The 21,486-nt window shown below is 46.1% G+C and overlaps 1 protein-coding gene across 1 annotated transcript in view; it reads right to left on the bottom strand.

The window, feature by feature from the left end:
- The window catches only part of SIRT1 (sirtuin 1), a 1,558,788-nt gene that overhangs the window by 167,340 nt on the left and 1,369,962 nt on the right, over positions 1 to 21,486 (bottom strand). Inside the window, exon 8 of the mRNA XM_044056380.1 lies at positions 12,335 to 12,895. Coding sequence (XP_043912315.1) covers positions 12,335 to 12,895 — 561 coding nt within the window. The remainder of the gene's footprint in view (positions 1 to 12,334; positions 12,896 to 21,486) is intronic.

Raw genomic sequence — 21,486 nt, forward strand, 5'->3', positions numbered from 1 at the left:
AGATTGTCTATGACCAGCCGTCCTATGAATGTAGAAGCGCAGTTGCCTGTGCACATCGAATGAATGCAATTTGTATTCTCCTTTGTTTTGGTATTTAGGAAAGAAGACAGGCAGGTTAATAGATTGATATTCGCCTCTGAGGCCACCTTAGGAAGAAATGAGGGATTGGTCCTGAGGTATACTCTATCCTGGTGGAAGGCCAAGTACGGGGGTTTTGCACAAAGGGCCTGAAGCTCGGAAACTCTTTTCGCTGAAGTAATAGCGACCAGGAACGCCATTTTCCAGGATAAGTACTTAAGATCAATCGAAGCGGCAGGTTCAAAAGGGGGAGCTGTCAAGGCCTGTAAGACTAGTGATAAATCCCAAGGGGGTACAATGTCTTTGATAGGGGGTCTGAGCAAGAAAGTACCCTTGAGAAAGGTTTTGCACAATTTTGCCATGATCAAAGGCCCTGATTCATGTCCCACATGGTAATGAGAAATAGCTGCTAGTTGTACCTTGACCATTGAGCAGCTAGCCCCCTGATGAAAAAGACCTGTAAGGAACTCCAACACAGTCGGCAACGGTGCTGTGAAGGGATCTAAATTATGATGCTCTGCCCAGATGGAGAAACGCTTCCACTTACTGCGATAGACCCTTCTAGTGGAAAGTTTGTGTGCCGCTACTAGTATGGCTTTAATTGGGGAAGAGATACCGGAAGTCCTGACTAGGAGTGGAACTGGAGCAGCCAAGCCAGATTCGGGGTCGGGAGACCTAGTGGGTGAGATATTAGATCTGGTAGGGGATCCAGAATCCAAGGAGGATTCACCAGGTGAGACCACAGGTAAGGGAACCACGTTTGACAAGGCCAGAATGGGGCAATGAGGATCATTCTGCTCCAGAACCGACTGGCTTTCTGTATGAGTTTCAGCATCAGGGGTAGAGGAGGATACGCATAAAGCAGACCGGGAGGCCAAGCATGCACCAGAGCATCTCTCAGGGATTCCCCGAAGGGGGGAATTAGAGTGAAGTAGCTGTTGCATTTCGTATTTGAGGGAGAGGCGAAGAGATCGCAACAGGGTTGCCTCTACACGGCAAAAATCCGCTTCGCTACCTGGGGATTGAGAGACCACTCGTAAGGTGAAAGGATGGCGCAGCTGAGTCTGTCCGCTAGTATGCTGGACCGTCCCGGAATGTGCGTTGCGATAAGAAAGCGGTTGGTGGAGATCGTCCATTCCCACACTCTCATGGCCTCTCGACAGAGAGGATAGGACCTGGTTCCCCCCTGTTTGTTGATGTACCAGACAACTAACATGTTGTCCATCTGTAACGCAATAGTTCCTACAGGAAGAAGGTTGTGAAGTGCCTGCAACGCCAAGAGCACCGCCCTCATCTCCAGAACATTGATATGCAAAGAGGTCTCTGTGTCGTTCCACGTGCCTTGGACTGTCCTGCCTGAGCAATGCCCCCCCACCCGAGGCGAGAGGCGTCCGTGGTCACCGTGGCGAGGGGGAGAGGCCTGGAGAAGGGACGTCCCGTATGGAGGTCTGGGGAGTGGAGCCACCACAAGAGAGCCCTCCTGCAAGCCCTGTTGAGGGGAATAGGATGGCTTAGGGGATGGTGTAGAAAGGACCACTGGACTTGAAGGGTCCACTGCAGGACAGTACAGTTTTGTACCTACCATAAATGTAGATGTTCGAAGATCCACATTGCTGCAGTCCTTACACTTGGGTAGTCCGCTGTCCTCGGTCGGCCCGAATATCAAAGTATAAGGCTGACGTCGGTCAAGGCGCATTTGACTGACATCAGGACGTCAGGGTACAAATGCGCATGACCGACGTCATATCCTCAAGTCTTTTCTTGCCCCAGATGTCAGAAGACCCTAAAAATAAAGGTCCAAACCAAAAGACAGCAAACAACCAACCACCCCTGCACTAAATATATATACAATACATACAATATACACAATATTTACAACCCAACCCACACAACCACCTCTAACTACAGAGGGGAAGGAGGGAGGGTAAATTGGACTGCAGCAATGTGGATCTTCGAACATCTACATTTATGGTAGGTACAAAACTGTACTATGTTCTTCATCTCACATTGCTGCAGTCCTTACACTTGGGTAGAATCCCAAAGCAGAGTTAAGGGAGGATGGCCAAACTACAAGGAAGCAGGAGCTGCCAAAATGCCCTGCAAAACAGCAGTGGCAAAACCAGCCCTGGATTTAGAGTAAAGTGGCAGGTGATAATGCCTAGAGAAAGTATGCACTGAACTCCAAGTAGCTGCCTCCAAAATATCCTTGGTTGCCACTCCACTCAAAAAAGCTGTCGAAGTGGCAGTAGCCCTAGTGGAGTGAGGCCTAATCCCAGCTGGAATCTCCTTGCCATGATGGGAATAACAGAAAGCAATGCAAAACCCAATCCACTTAGAAATAGTTTGTTTTGACACAGGCTTGCCCTTAGAACTCAAAGCAAAAGAAACAAACAACTGCTGAGACTGCCTGAACCCTTTAGTCCTGTCCAAATAATATCGCAACTGCCTGTGTACATCTAAAGTGTGCAAAATCTTTTCCCCTTTATTTTGGGGATTTGCATAAAAAGTAGGCAAATGAATAGTTTGGTTTAAAGCCACACTAGAAACCACCTTAGGCATAAAGGAAGGATTAGTACGCAAAGATACCCTATCCTTATGGAAAATCAAGAAAGGCTCAACCGCCATAAGGGCCTGTAATTCAGAAACCCTTCTTGCAGAGGTAATGGCCAACAAAAAGGCAGTCTTCCATGATAAATATTTCAACTCAGAAGTAGCTGCAGGCTCAAAAGGTTGTAGAGTGAGTTTCTCCAACACAAAATTGAGATCCCAAGCAGGAGTAGGAGCTCTACGTGGGGGTCTTATATTCTTCGCCCCTCTAAGAAATTGCTTGAACAAAGGATGAGAAAACAATGGAGGGTCACCTTCATAGTGAGCTGAAATTGCTGCAGCATGAACCTTAATAGAAGAGAAGGACAAACCTTTGTCCAGTAACTCAGTAAGATATTGAAGAGCCACACTTAAATTAGGCTCAGAAACATCAAAATCCTTTGCTGCACTCCAAAATAAAAATCTCTTCCATTTATCTGCATACACTTTCCTTGTACTAGGCCTTCTAGCTTCCAAAATCACATTCAAAACTTGTTGTGGAAGTTGAGACCCTCTATGGTTCAAAACAGAATATGCCAGGCTGTTAGGTGAAGAGAGTGAAGTTTGACATTGAGCAAATGGCTGTCCTCCTGTGACAACAGGTGTGGAATCAAGGCAAAGGCCATGGAGGCTTCCATACCAGACTTCTCAGTAATGGGTACCAGTGCTGTCGAGGCCAATCTGGAGCTATTAAAATCATCCTTGGCTTGTCCTGTCTGACCTTTAGAAGTACCTTTGGGAGGAGAGGCAGAGGTGGAAAGGCATACACATGAAGATTGCTCCAATTGAAAGAAAGAGCATCCACTTTCCAAGCTGTGGGATGAAACCTTTTGTGCAAAACTTTGGCAGCTGATGGTTTAGTGGAGAAGCGAACAGATCTATGTCTGGAGTTCCCCATGACACTGTCAATTTCTGAAATACATGAGGATCCAATTTCCACTCGTGGGGATCCATAATTGCCTGCTCAACACATCTGCTAAGGAGTTCTGTGCTCCTGGCAGAAACCTTGCCTGAAGATTGAGCTGTAAACTGAGAGCAGTCTCCCACAAAATCATTGCTTGCCTGCATAGAGGATAAGAATGCGTTCCCCCTTGCTTGTTTATGTACCACATGACAGTTGTGTTGTCTGTTAGAATCAACACCTGCCCTGGAAGAAGTAAATCCTTGAAAGCTATTAATGCAAACTGGACTGCTAACATCTCCTTCAGGTTGATATGTAGATGTTGTAGTCTGGCAGGCCACTTGTCTTGTATCCACTTTCCATTTAGACGAGCTCCCCAAGCTTTGTCTGAGGCATCTGTCGTTAAAATCTGACTCGCCTCTGGCCGGGTCACAGAGAGTCCCTTGTTTAGGTGACATTCCTGAGCCCACCACAAAAATTCCTTTTGAATGCAAGGTATTATTTGAATGACAGTGTCCAGATCCTGGCAGTGCTGTGTCCATACATTTTTGAGATACCATTGCAGCTTCCTCATATGCAGTTTGGCATTGGGAAGCACCAGAATACAAGATGCCATGAACCCTAAGGCTTGAAGGACTGTCCTTGCAGTCAGCCCGGACTGATGAGATAGCTGATGGAAGTAAAGGGAAAGACTCTTTTGTTTGTCCGGGGTTAAAAAGGCCATCTGGGATGCTGTATTCAGTCTTACACACAGAAAGCACATGTCTTGAGAGGGTACTAGACTGGACTTTATTTCGTTCACAGAATACCCCAGGCATCTTAGCACTGCAATCACATATTCCAAATGATGAAGCAGCTCTTCCCTTCCTTGAGCCAGAATCAGGCAGTCGTAGATAAGCCAAAGGGCAATGCAGAGAACTGATAGTGAGAAGTCCCAGCTCGAAAACGCAGATACTTCCTGCAACTTAGTCTGATTGGAACATGAAGGTAAGCCTCCTTGAGATCCAAAGTTACCATCCAATGATCTTTGCCCAGCAGAGGTAAAAGTTGTTGTAACGTCAACATTTTGAACTTGGGAATGTCCAGATAAGTGTTGAGGATAGATAAATCCAAAATTGGTCTCCACGTGTTCCCCTTCTTTGGTACTAGGAACAGGCGAGAATAAAATCCTAGGCCCACTTCTGGCATAGGGACCGGCTGTATGGCCCCTAGTTGAAGTAACAGAGAAATTTGCTTGTGAGCCTCTATTCTTTGTTGAGGAGGAACGTCTGGCATGCCTCTGAAAGGAGGCAAGGTATGGAAATAAAACCTGTAACCTCGGTGTATGATATCCAATACCCATTTGTCTTTGGTAATTAAACTCCAATTTTCTTTGAAAAGTGCCAACCTTCCTCCCAAAGGCGCTGCCAGACGAGAAGGCTCTGGCAGCTGAAAAGGTAGGTCATTGGGTCTGTTTACGAAAGGACTGACCCCTGCCCTCACCTGAAGACTGTGCAGGAGAACTCCCTGTTCTAGGCCTGAAAGAGCCCTGAGCTCTGCCCCTGCCACGTCTAGATCTACCCCTAGACTGGGAATCATAAGAAGGATACGTCCACCCTTTAGCAGGCCAATTTCTACTAAACTTTGGAGGCTGAACCTGCAAAAAATCTTTAACAGTCTGCATAGACTTAGCCTTGTCCTCCATTTTCTTTAAAACTGCCTCAACAGGAGAACCAAACAACACATCAGATTGTAAAGGAGCATCTAAAATCCTTGTTTTAACATGGTCAGATAAATTCTGATCCCTCAGCCAGGCGTGCCTGCGAAGAACTGACCCAGTGGCAGCCACCCTAGACGAGGCCTGTACAGCATCAAAACCACATTGCAAAGAATGCTTACCCACCTGTTCAGAAACATGTACTAAATCTTGTAACTCTTTACAATCAATACCTTCCGCCAGAGCATCAACCTTAGACTTCAACTTTAAAAGGAGATAGTTTTGGTATTTTAACATGTGAAACTGGCAATTCAAAGCCCTCATAGCCAGAGTGGAAGAAGTATAAACTTTCTTTCCCCATCTATCCAAGGCCCTGGCCTCTTTATCTGCAGGAACCGGATTCTTGACAACAGAAGCCTTAACACCTTTAGGCCCCTGGCTAACAGTTTCTGGGTCTGCCCTAGGACTCTTAAAAAGATACTTATGAACTTCAGGCACCCTGTAATACCTATCCGGTTTAACAGGAGCAGGAGGCAAAGAATCAGGATTAAGAGAAGCCTCTGTAAAAACATCTTCCACTACATCCAAAACAGGAGGTATAGCCAAAGGCCTATGCTGGGGTAAAACAAAAATTCCCTAAGCCTTTTCCTGGAATCAGAGAAGTCCTGACCTTCCCACTTAAAATGCTCCCTCATGGAATGAAGAGTTTCTGAAAAAGAAAAATCCTCAGGAGGAGAAGCAGAAGGGGTAGAATCATCCACATCAGAATAAGGAGAGTACTCCTGCAAGTCTTCAGCCGAAGACTCTGAAACATCCGAAGCCTGCTCAAAACTCCCTAGCTCAGGCTCCACCCTAGGTCTCTTATCAGGAGGGGGCAAATAACCCCTAATCAGAGTAATCAAATCTTCTGCCATTTTAAGCATATGCTTCTTGGGCACAGTTCCAGAAGAACTAGGGGTGACACCAACTGAAGCTAAACCTGGCCTGCCTCTAGGAGAAGCCTTGGAAACAGAAGGAGAGGGCCTAACCACCCTAGGCAGGGAGGGAAGTATAGTAACCTGAGAAGCCCCATCACCCTGGCCTGCCTCCTGAGAGGCCACATCCTGCAATAACAAGGTCTCTCCCTGGGATCCCAAAGAAACCTCCGGTGGAACCACCGGCTCCACCGACACCTCTAAAGAACCGGCGTCCGGTACGGACGGTTCTTCTAACCTAGGCTTCACTGCTTTATCCTTGCGCTTCTTCGAAGAAGCGGGCGTCGGAGCATCCGACGGCATTTTATAATTGCACCGCTTCCCAAAGACTAACCTGACAAAATCTAATCTCCTCTTTATAGTGCGTTTATTAAATCTAGCACAAGATCGACACCCAACAACGTCGTGCTCAGGCCCTAAACAAGGAATATGCGGTATCTGTTTCCCACAAGAAATACAGTTATTCACTTTTTCTGACATCCGGTAAACCACTGAGGCAAGAAAAAACTAAAATATTCCCCAACGGGGTACTTAGCCAACTTTGACTCGGTCTGAAACTCCGAAAACGAAAAATTTCAGAACGCCAACCGGCACTCGCAATACTGCTTCTGCATCGGACCATGCGGCAAAAAAGACTGGGGATATGACGTCGGTCATGCGCATTTGTACCCTGACGTCCTGATGTCAGTCAAATGCGCCTTGACCGACGTCAGCCTTATACTTTGATATTCGGGCCGACCGAGGACAGCGGACTACCCAAGTGTAAGGACTGCAGCAATGTGAGATGAAGAACATCCTCATATTGAGACGAGCCAACGGCAGAAGAGTGACTGCCGCCGCCATGGAGCCTAGAGCCCTCAGGACCAATTCCGCCGGTGGAGCTCGTAATTGGAGGATGGCCCGCACATGAAGCCTCAGGCTTTGCAGTCGTTCCGCAGTCAGGAATGTTAGAAGGTACCTCGTGTCTACTTTGGCTCCTATGAACTCTATCACCTGGGTCGGCGCAAGAGAGGACTTGTCCATGTTGATAGTGATGCCCAGCCAGGGGGGCAAGCCGAAGGAAGTAGTCCCTGGCTGAGCAGAGTAGATGCCTTGTTGGGGCGGTCAGGAGCCAGTCGTCCAGGTATGGAAAAACCTGTATTCCCTGGAGTCTCAGGTGGGCCGCTATCACTGTTAATACTTTGGTAAACACCCTGAGGGCTGTGGTGAGACCAAAGGGAAGGACCCTGAACTGGTAGTGACTGGCTCCCAGCCAGAAGCGTTGAAACCTCCTGGATCGTCTGTCCATCCGAATGTGGTAGTACGCATCCTTGAGGTCTGAGCACATTATCCAGTTGTTCTCTCGCAGAAGGGGGAGGATGGATTGAAGGGTGACCATCCGGAATTTTTGTTTGGTTACTAACAGGTTCAAGGAAGAAAGGTCAAGGATTGGCCTCAAGTCCCCCGTCTTTTTTGGCACCAAAAAGAACCTGGAGTAAAACCCTAATCCGAACTGGCCTGGGGGGACGGGTTGGATGGCTCTTTTTTCTAGGAGCTGCCGAATTTCTGCAGCTGCTACCTCCCTCTGATCGGGTGGTACATCAGAGAGGTTTCTGATTTTGGGGACGTGATACAGGGGAATGTGGTAACCTCTGGATATAATGCGAAGCACCCAGCGATCTGTTGTGATGGACTCCCAATTTGCCAGGTGCCTCGAGAAATGCCCCCCGACTGCCTCCAGAGTGGAGCAGTCGGGCCACCCCTCAGGGTTGCTGCGTGGGCCGATCAGAGAAGGATTCTCTGGACCAAAATATTTCAGGCCCCCTCTGCCTCTAGGGCGGCATCCTCCCTGTTGTCCTCTGCCACGGAAGGACTGGTTGTCCGGAGCAGGTTGGGAATGCTGCGATTTTTGGAACCACATCTTCTTCTGTCCCTTTTGGTTCTTGGAGGACCTCTGGGGAGCAGAGAAGCGGACTCCGACAGCAGACAGCGTCTTCCCGTCCTTTTCGCCCTGGACTAAAGTCTCGCGAACGGTCTTGCCAAATAAGGCAGAACCATCAAATGGGGCATTCGCAAATGACGCCTTGAAGGGTTCCGCGAAGTCATAGTGTTGGAGCCAGGCCTGACGTCTTATGAGAAGGCCTGCTCCGCTGGCTCTAGCGGCTCCCTCAGTGGCATGGGATAAAAGCTGCATAGAGGTATTCGATATTGATCTTAGAGTGGTTATGCGAGTGGAATACAACTGCTTGTCTTCCGCCGACATGGACTCCGGGGGGGAAGCAGCGTACTCTTTGATAAGGTCTCGCTGCATCCTAATGACATGTGCCATGTAGTTCAGGGACCTTACTGAGAAGGTCGTTGAACTAAAGACCCGCTTCCCTAGGCGATCCATTGAGCGGGACTCCTTGCTCAGTGGATGCACAGAGCAACTCTCCTGAGCTAATTCCCTCTTGGTGGCTGCCGCCACCAACATGGTATCTACGAGGGGACCCTTGCTCCAGTGGGACTTCTCCGAAGGGGGGCTCAGAATCCTATCGGGGCATTTGGGAACTGGCTCCACAGTGTCCGGCTCCTTCCACGCCCTGGTGGTAATTAGGTCCACCAGGGGGTCGGCCGGACGGGACACCCAAGAGGTAGACGGGCCTGCTTTGAACGCCTCCAGGAACACGGATTCATCAGAGGAAGAACGCCTCCAGGAACAAGGATTCGTCAGAAGAAGCCTTGGGGGCAGACCACCCCCCCCGATCCTAAGCATCGGAAGGAGACATCCTCGGGGGGGGTGATCTTGGGGAGCCTTCCCAGTCATCCAAATCCGTATCTTCTGTTAAGGACTCGGGGGAGTCCACGTGCCTCCTCTTACACTTCCGCTTGTGAGGAACCTCCTTGGGGGAGCTGTCCGAGGAGGACTCAACAGCAATGTCCTGTTCCAGTGGAACGACCTGAGACGTCAAAGCAGGCTGTCCCTGAGGCCAAGTGACGGAAGCCTGACCCAAACGAGAGGGAGTGCGGGATGGAGCCGTAGCAGGGAGCGGGGGCCTGGATGCCCTCAACAGTGCCCTCTCCACCACCTTGAATGCCGAGGGAGAGCCACTCTCAGTGGGATCCGAGAGTCTACCTTCGCCCGGATCCGAAGGGTGGATCGGAGCTGGCGCCGAGACCAACATATCCAAGAGGCCAGTGTGCTCCGACCTGGACGGAGCCGAAGGCACACTAAACCCCCCGGATCCGAAGCTCAGAGCACGGCTCTGGGAGCTTGGATCCGACAAGGTTGGATCCAGCAAGCTCGAGGGGAGAGTCGGCGCAGAAGTACCAGATACTGTCGGCACCGACCCGACCCTGGCTCCGAACGCTCCGAACCCAGGAAGTGGGTCAGAGAAGGAGCTATTGGGGCAAAACAGGGTGTTGAGCTCCCCCCCGGAGGGGGGGAGGCAAGAGCACTCCCATCTGCATTTGGGCCTGGATGAACCTTCTCATCACACAGTCCAAATTGGCTTACGACAGGCTGCGTGTTGATCTCGACAAGGCCACTGAGGCAGGCCAGGAGTGCTGCCTCGATGACCTCGACGGAGATCGGGTCTCCCCCTCCTCGGGACCCGGTGAAAAGCATGGAGACCGGGTCCAAGAAGGAGGAGACCTAGACCTGGAAGACCTACAGGGAGAAGCCCGCTTAACTGGAGGGGCCGACGCGGAGGCCTCGGCCCTCCGCTTGTGGTGCTTTCCCCTCTTCTTTTCCTTCCTGGCCTCTTCTGCCTCCAGCGCAGAAGTGGGAGTTGAGTCCCGGCCGGGGGGAGAGAGGCAGGAGAGGCCGCCACCAAGGCCTGGGAGGAGGCCACAGAAGTACCGGAGGCCGAAGCCGAATCCGGGGGCAAAAGTCCCGCCAGGATCAGCTTCCACCTCCGGTCCTTCATTGCCCTGGGGTTGAACGCAGCGCAAATTGCGCAACCAGAAGATAGGTGTTCAACCCCAAGGCACCGGACACACCGAGTGTGGCCATCCGCCGGTGAGAGCTTATGGCCACACTCGGTGCACTTGGAAAAAAACAACTTTGGGGCCTCAGACATTTTTTTTTTTTTTTTTTAACTACAAAACAAAAAACACACACACGTAAGGCCCCAACTGACAAAAACACACACACACTACGAACCAGTGAAGGGAGGGGAGGAGAACACAAATTACCACAAAAAATAATTAAATATAGGGTTTTTAATGCTAAGTAACCTAACCACACACACTTTAAAGGGGGTTTATAAGAAATAAGTAATCAAAATCACTTATCTAAGCAGGAGCTCGTAAGCTAGCTGCTGAGTTTAAGAGCGGCAAACTAGATCTAGGGTCAGTCAGGGTTAGCAGGGAGTTATGGGTAAGGGGAGGAGCTAGGAGCTCGGATCTGTTAGCTGTGAAATAAGTTGCCGGCTCGGATCCGAGATCGGATCCAATACCCAAAGGTTGCTGACAAATGAAGTTCCTACTTCAGATGTTACATTACAGCAATGAAAATTTAAGGAAAACAAAAGGCAAAGGGAAATATGAAAAAGATAAAATCACTGCTAAAAGATTAATTAAAAATTGGGAAAAAACAGTGTGCATAAAAATCACGATGACTGGAAATGTACCGTGAATCCTAAGCATTAGCTGGCTGATTTTAGTTAACGTTAAGAATAAATACTTTTATCACACAAGGTCGGTGTAATATCTATTGATGTATTTATTTCAGGTAAGCAATGTATGACAATTGCTCTGAATGTATAATGAATACACTAAATGCTATATTGAGAGTGTTTTCTGGGGCAAAAAATGATACTTGCAGTGAAATAATTTTTAGTCTCCTTAATCGTGTATATGGTTTAGCCATTTTTTTCATAAACCAGAGTAATAGTTGTGGATAGTAAATGGTTGTAGAAATTTGGGAGGAGAAGAGGTCTAGAGAGTTAAGTGAGATAAAGCTGATTCCCCCATAGAATAAGACAGTTTAGGGTTTACTTGATTTGAAGGGGTGCTTTAGAGCTACACAGTTAGGGCTCATATACATACTACAAACAACAGATTATAAAACAAAGGGGAAAGGGATGATGACAATTTCGATGGACTAAGATTTTTAGATTTCAATTCCTTAAGGAAAATAAGCATACATAATTTTATATGCAGAAGTAGAAGAAAGTACTCCAAGAGCTAAGCCAATTAGGGAATGGAGAAAGGAGATTTTACCAATGCATAAAATCTGCAAATAAGGGTATAGAAAATATGAGGACTGGAATTTACTGGAGGAAATTAACAACGGAACCAAGGTAGTGGCAGCAAATAACTTGGGAGGGAAAGGTGAGAGTAGAATGTAGCTAAAGACAAGTTTGAACTGCAGGTTAGAAACTGTCTTCACAACCAGCAAATGATGAGTACTGGTTAACAAAAAGGGTTAAGGGAGTGCCAAGTGAAAGACCAACTCTGATAGAGTTTTAGTTGACTTTAGAAAGCAGCTGCTGTTAAAAAGGGATAAATACAGCATGTAAAACATGCACAAAGACTACAAGAATTGATCACAGGTTAGAAAAGATGGGAAAGGAGAATGGAAAGGTGATTTACAAACAATGGGAAGAAATTTACAAGGCTTCCAAGTACGCAACAAAGTCCATAAGGCGTAGGATTTTTGTATGGAAGTGTTTGCATAGTTATTGTGGTACAATCCAAACATGAAAGGAAGATCATCAATCAGCAGCACTTCAAAAAGAGTGCTGAAAGCCATTAAGGAAAACATCACACTACAGCTACGTACACAAAAGCAAGCAGCTAAAAGCAACCACATTTATTCCAACACCTAGGAACAAGTTAAAATTAAAAGGAAATACAGTTCCATTAAAAATGATGAGTCCCCCTTTAGCTACTTTAGCTTCTGAAATGGCTAAGCAGTGAATCATCCTCAGTTTTAGAAGACACTGACCACATATCCTAATAAGGGCACAGCTTTAGTAATTTTATTCTGGGGGTAGTGTACCTGCCCCCTCCTCCCCCAATACTGAAAGGCAGAACGAAGATGACCTGAATGAGTGAATCAATTATGCAGAGAAATTTCTTCTGATTTTCAAAGTGAGAAGATGTTACTCAAGCGTTACCTGGTTATGCACTTACCATTAAGTCGCTTACTGATCTGGTCTTTTGAAAATCTGCTAGCCCAACACTTTTTAAGAATCTCTGCATCTGAATTTCTTTCATCTTTGTTTCGGATATCATCATTATGGGAAACAAACTTCTTTACAGGATCATTAGTTTGTAAGCTTGCTGAAACTTTTTCAGTTTGCTCAGCAGCAGCCTCCACTTTGATGTCCTCACAAATCAACTTACTCTTGGAGGTAGAACTATGACCGTCTATTTTAAATTCAGATGAACCTTCCGATAATTTATTGCATTTTAGAAATACCTGATTAGGAGAACAATCTGAACTCGAATCTTCAGAAATAAGAAGAGGTGTTGGTGGCAAGTCAGTGGACTCTCTTTTTGGTCGAGGAGGTTTCTCTGTTATCTCTGAAAGCTTTATTGGACTGAAGCACAGTTGCTTATATTCACCACCTAAACAATGGGATAATTCATTAATGATGACATCACAGTCTCCAAGAAGCTCAACATCAAAGTTTAGGTGAGGAAGAGGCTCTCTGTTGATTAAGATCTGAGGCACTTCGTGAGGAATTGAGCCTATAAAATAAATTTAGTGCAATTACTATTACTATAATCTTTTATTACAGCTTTTCTAAAAAGTCTGCTTCCAGAATCTGTCATGCATAAATGGAACTCAGGTCATCAAAGAATTTCAAATTCTGTAACTAGCCAATTAAAACAAGCAAGCCTGTAATGACAGGAACTTAGGAGCAACACAAAAGAACAATTAGTTGTTCTTAGGCCTTTCAGAGACATGACAGGACAAGTAACAGTACAGCTGTCTTAAGAACTTACCATAAATATACACATTTGAGTAGCTTAACTATTGCAGTTTGTACTACTGGGATTTCTGCAGGTAGTCCGAGTGACCAGCGTAACATCCAGCACTTTTTCTCCCAGTGCTTTAGCAGAGGCCTTCCAATCAGGATGCAAAGACATTAGAAGTATAAGAGGTGCATCAGCATATGCCATCTTCAAATCTTTCTTACCCTGGTTACAGCCAGATGGAAGACGCCAGCAACAAAGCTGCAGCACACAAGAGGGGAACAACCTGTGTGCCCAAGTCCATCCCAGGGGTCCTCAACTTCCCTCTCCAGGAGGTAGATGCACATAAAAGATGGAGGTGATCCTGGTAGAGAATTGAAAGGGAGAGTGCATATAAAGCATAAGGGTATCATCCAACCCTACAGAAAAGTACAGGTCAGAAAGGGCGAGAGGAAAGCTAGACTGCAACAATGAATCCACTTGACCATATATATTGATAGTAAGCTCTTAACACAGCTGTAGTACACGCAGCCTTGTATTTACTGTTGCAGTACTTATTTTTGGGAAGATTCCCAATATATAGTGGAATAAGGAGGTGGAAGAAAGCACAGTTGTGTATAATTACCATAAATGTAGATGTTCGAGTGTATTCACTGTTGCAGTCATCACCTGTGGGTTATCCCTGCTGTGGTAGCCCTTGGCCGACCAAATACCAAAGTCAATGTTTTTTTTGCGTTGGCTGCCATAGTCTTTAGTCTGATGTCAAGTCGTCAGTGCTATAAAGCAAAGCAGCAAATGTCATTACATCAGTTTTTCTTGCCCTAACCAGTCAGAAGTACAAGGAAATAAGGAAAAGTGGTCCTGGTGGCTAAAAGCCACTGTGGGAAGCTTATGTCCCCCCTAGGGGAAGATGCTGGATGGGGGGATGAAGGGAGGGAAACCAAGACTGCAACAGTGAATACACTCGAACATCTACATTTATGGTAAGTGTACACAACTGTACTATGTTCTTCGTGTTTCATTGTTGCAGTCATCACCTGTGGGAGGATTCCCAAAGCTAAGGAGAGAGGCAGAAGGATAGGTTAAAGTCCTAGGCATAGTTTTTCTAGAACATAATTCAGGTCCCTGGGAAGTGGTGGGGGGCTTTCTGGGAGGTCTGAAATTAGAAGCCTTGGAATTGCTTGATCAAAGGATGACAGTAGTGGGATGGGTCTGAATCGTAATGGACAGAAACGGCTGAGGCATGGATTTCAATAGAGGAGAAAGACAGACCATTATTGAGCAACTCAGCTGGTAAACCAAGATAAGAGGGATGGAAGGATGGGAGGTACTGGCCCCTTTGGACTGGTTCCAGGAGCAGAAACTTTTCCATTTCCCTGCATATGATTTTCTGGTGCTGGGCCTTCTGGCCTCTGATGATGTCTAGGACCTGTTTGCTTAACAGGGGCTCCTTGTTAGCTTTTAAGGTATAAACCATGCTGAAAGATTAAGAGTCTAAGTCTGGGTGCAGTACATCTTCCCCCTCACCTGGATCAAGAAGTCTGAGATCAGGGTAAGCTGCTTGGGGGGCTGTAAGGTCAGTCTGCGCAAGTAAGGGGTACTGATGCTATCTGGGTCAATCTGGAGCAATGAGGATGGCCTTTGGTCTCTCTTCCCCTATTTTGATCAGTACCTTGGGAATAAGGGGCAGAGGAGGAAACGCGTACACAAAAAGGGAGCTCCAGGGGAAGGTCAAGGCATCCACCTTTCACGCTAGGGGGTGATGCTCCCTGGTACAGAACTTTTGCAGCTGTTTGAGGTGCGTGGCAAAAAGATCCACTTCTGGAGTCCCCCATTCCTGAGTGATTTCCAGAAAGATTTTCCTGTGGAGATGCCATTCATGGTTGGCCAGTAAGTTTCTCTTTAGGTGGTCTGCCAGGGTGTTGTTGACCCCTGGTAGGTATTGGGCAGTTAGGTGTAGACCCATGGAGGTGGCTGCAAGCCACAGGCTCACAGCTAACCTGCACAGGGGGTAAGATTGCCCCCCCCCCCACGTTTGTTGATGTACCACATTACTGTGGTATTGTCTGTTTTTATAAGGAGAACCCCTGGCCTGAGATGGGGTTTAAAAGATGTCAGAGCCTTTTGTACTACCATCTTTTCTTTCTGACTGATGTGCAAGTGAAGTTGCTGGGCATCCCAAAGACCTTGGGTGCACCTGCTTGCTAGGTGACTGTCCCAAGCAATGTCTGAGGCGTCGGTGGTGATGGTCTGGCTGGAAGGACGGAGGATGAAGGCAAGATCCTTGTTCCTGGCACAGGCCTCTGCCCATCAGAGAAACTCAGCCCTTATACATGGGATCAGAGGGAGAAAGGTCTCTAGGAACTCAGTGTGTTGGCACCAAAGGTTCTTTAAATACCACTGAAGTTTTCTAATGTGAAGCCTGGCCAGAGGAATGAGAAGGATGCAAGATGTCATGTATCCCAGGGCTTGCAGGAACTTCCCTGCAGTGAGGTGACTTCTGGAAGCTAGCTAGGTAAAGTAGAGAGGCAGGAAGCTCTGCTTTTCTGGGGATAGGAAGGCCATTTGGGATGCTGTGTCTAGCACAGCTCCCAAGAAAATGATCTTCCTGGTGGGGTTTTCTTTGATTTCCTCTCGTTGATGGTGAACCTTAGGGAAGTTAGGAGTGATATGACAAAGAGAAGGTCCTGGAGCAACTTTTTTTTGCACTCTGCCTGAATGAGGCAGTCAATCCAGGTAAGGGTAAATTTGTATACTTCTCTGTCTGCAGAATGCTATGGCTGGGGCCATGCACTTGGTGAATACTCTGGAAGCAGTAGATAAGCCAAAGGGCAGCGCAGAGAACTGAAAGTGTTGCAAGCCTGCTCTTAAGGGCAGGAATTTCCTGCACAATCCCTGACGGGAATGTGGAGGTAAGGCATCTTTTAGGTCTAGGGTAACTAGCCAGGCATTCTTGTTAGCATAGGCAGCAGCTGCTGCAAAGTTAGCATTTTGAATCTGGGGACCACCAGGGAGGTGTTCAGAATGGAGAGATCCAGGATGGGCTGCCAAGTGCCCTCTTTTCTGGGAACAAGGAATAGTCTGGAATAAAAGCTTTTACCTGTTTGATCTGAGGGGACAGGTTCTACTGACCCCCCTGGGATATGAGAGTTTGGACTTGGTTCAATGTCTCTGCCCACTGATTTGGAGGTAAGTCTGGGTACCCTCTTGGAATTGAGAGTTCACTGAAAGATAATTTGTATCTGTGAAAAATGATCTTTAAGACCCATTGGTCCTTTGTTACAGAAAGCCAATTGTCTGAAGAGGGAGAGCCTTCCTCCTAGTTTTTGATGAGTGAAGGGAGGGCAGAGGTGGGAGGGGGTGTCATTGTGTTTGCCATAGAAGGTTGGCTTAGAACTCCCTGCCTTCAAAAAAGGAAGTGGTCCATTATTTGCTTCTCTGCTGGCCCTGGGATAGAGGCCTGGAGTGTCTGCCACTGCGGGGCTTACCGTGGCCCTGTCTGCTAGGTGCAGGGAAGGCCCAGTGTTTAGAGGGAAAGATCCTTCTGAATCTGGGAAGTTGAACCTGAAAGAAATCTTTTACTGTTTGCATAGATTTTCCTTTGTCGCACATCTTTTTAAGCACCTCTTCTGCTTTTCCCTCAAACAAGCACTCCTTATCTAGGGGTGCATCAATAAGTTTAGACTTCACATGATCAGGGAGAGGTTGTTCCTTCAGCCATGCATGTCTCCTAATAACAGATCCTGTTACTGTTGCCCTGATAAAGGCTTCTAGGGCATCATATCCACATTGTAATGAGTGTCTGGCCACTTGACAACATAGTGCAGTAAATCTGCGAACTCTTTTGAATTGGCACAGTCAGGAAAGGTAGCAATCTTCTGTTTTAATAGTTCCAAAGTGTGGTGTTGATATTTTAACATATGGAAATAACAACAGAGTGCTCTGATGGCTAAAGATGCAGAGGTGTATACTTTTTTACACCATCTGCCCAGAGCTCTGTAGTCCTTGTCGCAAGGAAGAAGATTCTTGGCAGAACTAGTCTTAGCTCCTTTAGGTCCCTGTGTAATGACCTCTAGGGTCTGCAGCAGTATTTCTGTACAGGTACTTGTGAGAATCCGGTACTCTGTACCAGTCAGGTTTACTGAGAGCAGGAGGGAGGGCATCAGGGGCTAAGCTGGATTCATGGAAAACATCATCCACCACTTCTAAAACAGGGGGGAATGGCCAGGGGTCTGTGCTGGGGCAGGTCCAGAAACTCTCCAAGTGTTTTCTTAGACTGTGGGAAGTCCTGAGATTCCCACTGGAAATGTTCCTGAGAAAGTGAAGGGTTTCCCCAAAGGAAAGATCCTCTGGATGGGAGGCAGAAGGGATGGATTCGCCTGCATCTAAATCCTTATAAGCAGTTAAGGGATGCTGTTTCCTCCTCAAAAACTGAATAGTCAGATTCCTCAGAATCCTGTTGTCATAACTTCTGGAAAAGGGTGCCTTTTCCTTTTAGTAGTTGTGGCCTGACTACCCCGGATAAGGGAGATCAGATTCTCTGCCATTTTAAGCATTTGTGCTAGGGATGGTGGAGCAGTAGCAAGATGGTGGCTAGAAGCAGATTTCCTAGAAGTGGCCTGGCTTCTAGGCCTGAGAGAATCCGGTCTGAGAGAAAAGATAATCAGATGCGAAGACGTTGGTTTTTGTCTAGATTTGGTAGTGCGGAAAGCCTCCTTGGAAGCTGTGCCTGCAACGCGACTCAGGACCCAACAGAGGCAGAGACAGCCAAAGGCTCAGAAGATGAAGATGATTTCTGTGGCATACCAGACTCCAAAAGGGTCTCAGTAGAGGCCTGCATAGATATCAAATCGGGCATCAAGGGCTGTGAAAGCGCCTCACTGAATTCCGTAGACCTGACTACTTTCTTAGTGGTAGCATCGTCAGAAGGCTTAGCCATGTGTAGTGTGTATCTTGATCTCTACATTTTTTCGGAATGTCCACAGATTGTTGGCTGACTGACGCCATAACAGAATGAGAAGACAGAAAAAGAAAATAACTGTCTACAAAAAGTTCTATGGTGAATGGTTCTTGCATTAAAGAGGGCACAGAACCGGCAACAGGGGACGTCGTGGTCTGGGCCTAAATAAGGGTCTAATTACAAAGACATGCATCTGGAGCCCTTCTCCCCAGGCTGCCGCTGAAAACTGGCTTCATTCCAAGTTGGACTTTCCCAGTTAACAAATGTTAAATAAATAAATAAGTGATACATTAAGAATCAAAGTCTCTGTGTGGGATCTGCTTTACACAGGCGAGACAATTGTTAACTTTTTCGGATATCTATTAGTGCAAGAAAAAAGGATCCCCAACGGGGTACTTCGCTTTAGAGGTTTTCAGCTGAAATTCAACTTCTGGTAGCGACCGACCGGCACTCGTGCGAACTGCTTCTGCTATGGGCTCCATGGCAATAAAGACTTGGGCAATGACGTCGGCTGCCTTGCTTTATAGCACTGATGACCTGATGTCAGACTACAGGCGACAGCAGCCGATGCACAAAACACTGAATCTGGTATTCGGGCCGGCTGAGGGCTACTACAGCAGGGATAACTCACAGGTGATGACTAACAAGTGAAACACGAAGAACATCAGAATAAGGAAATCACACATGGCAGGTGAATCCTGAACTAGCTCTAGAAGTTACTTCTAAACTCTAAAATCTTGAGAAGGTGTCAACAGATGTCCAAGTTGCAGCCTCTGGGATTAACCCTTCTAAGGAAGGTTATGTAGATGCAGTGGGTCTAGTAAAGCAGGCCCTGACAGGCCCTAGGATAGCTTTACCAGGAGATGCACAACAAAAAATACAATAAGCAAGTCATATTAGCCACCCTAATTCAATATCACATTATGCATCTCTCTCATAACCCTTCCAAAAACATCACTAAGAAACCTAACTTCTACATAATGGTCAGCAATAATAAACCTACCAAACACCTCAAACATTACCTCTCCAAGCAACACATTCTCTCCCTGTGTAAGGACATCCACGTCAACCCAGGGCCCCCAATTACAGCTTCCTCTGCTAAAAACCTAAACCCTAAAAATATTCTTCTAGCAACCTTACACACAAAAGATATCAATATCAACTGGCAAGATCTGATGACGGACTCCCCTACTAATAGCATAAACCTCTATGGTTATACCCAGCTTGTTACCAATGCCACCAGTATGCATAACAGCAATATCCTAGGTGCATCTCTTGACCAGATACTAGTTTCTAATCCCGACATACTTTAACCCCTACTAGACTTAAAGGTATTTGACAGTGTCCCACAACAAACTTCATTAGCTATCCATTATAGGCTGCGCACCCTACCATCCCTCCCAATGGTTTGCAAGATACCTATCCAACTGCCAATAATGCATTAAATGACAAAATAAACCATCCCAATATCAAATCAACACAACTGTGGTAACACAAGGGTCCATACTTGGACCCTTACTCTTCAATGTTTTCACCGACAACCTCCACACCTCATCACCCCTTAGGCTCCATTATCCAAATACACAGATGACACTACCATTATTTCCTCCTCTAGTAACATACATCTTTCAGCAACTCACCCAAATCACCTTCACCTCAATAGAGGCATAGCTGAGGGAAGCCCAGCTACTACTAAATCCTAAAAAAACAAAATTCTTGCTTTTCTCTGCAAAACCAATCTCATCTGACTAATTCTCTCAGGATAACAGAGAAATTGAAACAGTTCCCACAGCTAAGCTACTAGGCATTACCATAGACAACAAACTAACTTTCAAATACCACATCTGCTATAGAATTTAATTCACACACACACACGCACACACAAGGAACACCCCAATAGACAAAAAAACTTTCTTGGATTAACTCCACCAGAAAAGCCCTTGCCAACACCTATTTGCTTCCTTCCCTCTTATATGCAGTCCCTTGTACACCAATTTAAAATCTTCTCATAAAACAGGCTCCAATCCTACTTCCATACAACTACCAAATTTGCCACAGGCTACTCCTATCATTCCCATCACTGCCTAGCTGTGAAAAGACTAAACTGGCTCAAACTCACACCACCTAAACCTAGTTCAGCTGTCTTCTGCACATAAAATTATATATACACCTGATAGCTGCCCAGCCCTCAAAACCATCCTAAAACCCTACACCCCCTATCACAGCCCTCCACTCTGAAAACAAACCCCTATTAATCATCTATATTCTAAACAAAAGAGCTGGACAGTGCCCATACTTTCATGCTACTGCCAAACTCTGGAACTCTCTGCCAGCAGACATTACTACCACTGAGTGCTTTAACAACTTCAAATACACCCTAAAAAAACATTTTCTTAGTAATCAGACCTGCCCTTCCTCGTTCCCTAATAGGTGAACTCCATTCACTCTTTAGGACCTTTCCTTTCTACATCTGGAGATCCCTAGACCATAAATTTCATCCACTATAACCATACCATATCAAACTAAGAAACTTTATGCATTTCGACACCCTTAACTAATCCCATCCTACTTCACAATTCTAAGCACATGCTCGCTTCTAATATTCTGACCCTCACTCTTTACCTTAATCCTACCTGATTAAAAAAAAGTTGTAATCTATCACATTACTTGCATTTAGTATTGCCTATGTAGTATGTTTTATTATTGTCTCTCTCTCTGCTTACTTAGTATCATTCACTTATTTAATGAGTGCTTTAATACTTGCTATTGTCTTGTTCATGCACAATGTATTAACTTTTATGTATCATTTGGAGCTTTCTCCCCGGGCCTCCGCTGAAAATGGGTTCTTGACCCAGTCAGATTTTCCCAGTAAACCAATGTTAAATAAATAAAAAATAAAAATTTAGAAATACTCTTGCATTGCACCCAGCTAATATCCTTATCCACATTAACGAGTGCTTTCCTGTCTAACAGCCACTATACTTCCTACTTCTTCCTTTACCTAACCTCTGTACTCATCTCCTGCACCTCTGAGAGAGTGGTTAGTATTACATAAACTGTACATATGAACATATGCATACCACCAAATGCATTAAGCAAAGACAATATCAATTTATAATGCAAATTTTCCCTCAGTTTTATTTCTCCAAATCTTTCATGTTTCCAACACCATGACAGGAATGGGCCTCATTACTAAGTTAGGTTATAATTAAAGTTCATGAAATTAGTATTATTTCAGTCTTTGATGTTAGCCAAAAATGTTGTTCGCAGAAGCCACAATGTGCCCAGAACTGACTCCTGCAATTCATATGGAGTTACATGTACTGGTAAAGCACATCTAAATACCATTGTAGACCAATTGCTTCTACTACTATTGTAACTATCTGGGTATTTGTCTTGGACA

The sequence above is a fragment of the Protopterus annectens genome, chromosome 14.part0 (genome assembly GCF_019279795.1).
Source record: "Protopterus annectens isolate FY-2018-M chromosome 14.part0, PAN1.0, whole genome shotgun sequence".
Taxonomy (NCBI): Eukaryota; Metazoa; Chordata; order Ceratodontiformes; family Protopteridae; genus Protopterus; species Protopterus annectens.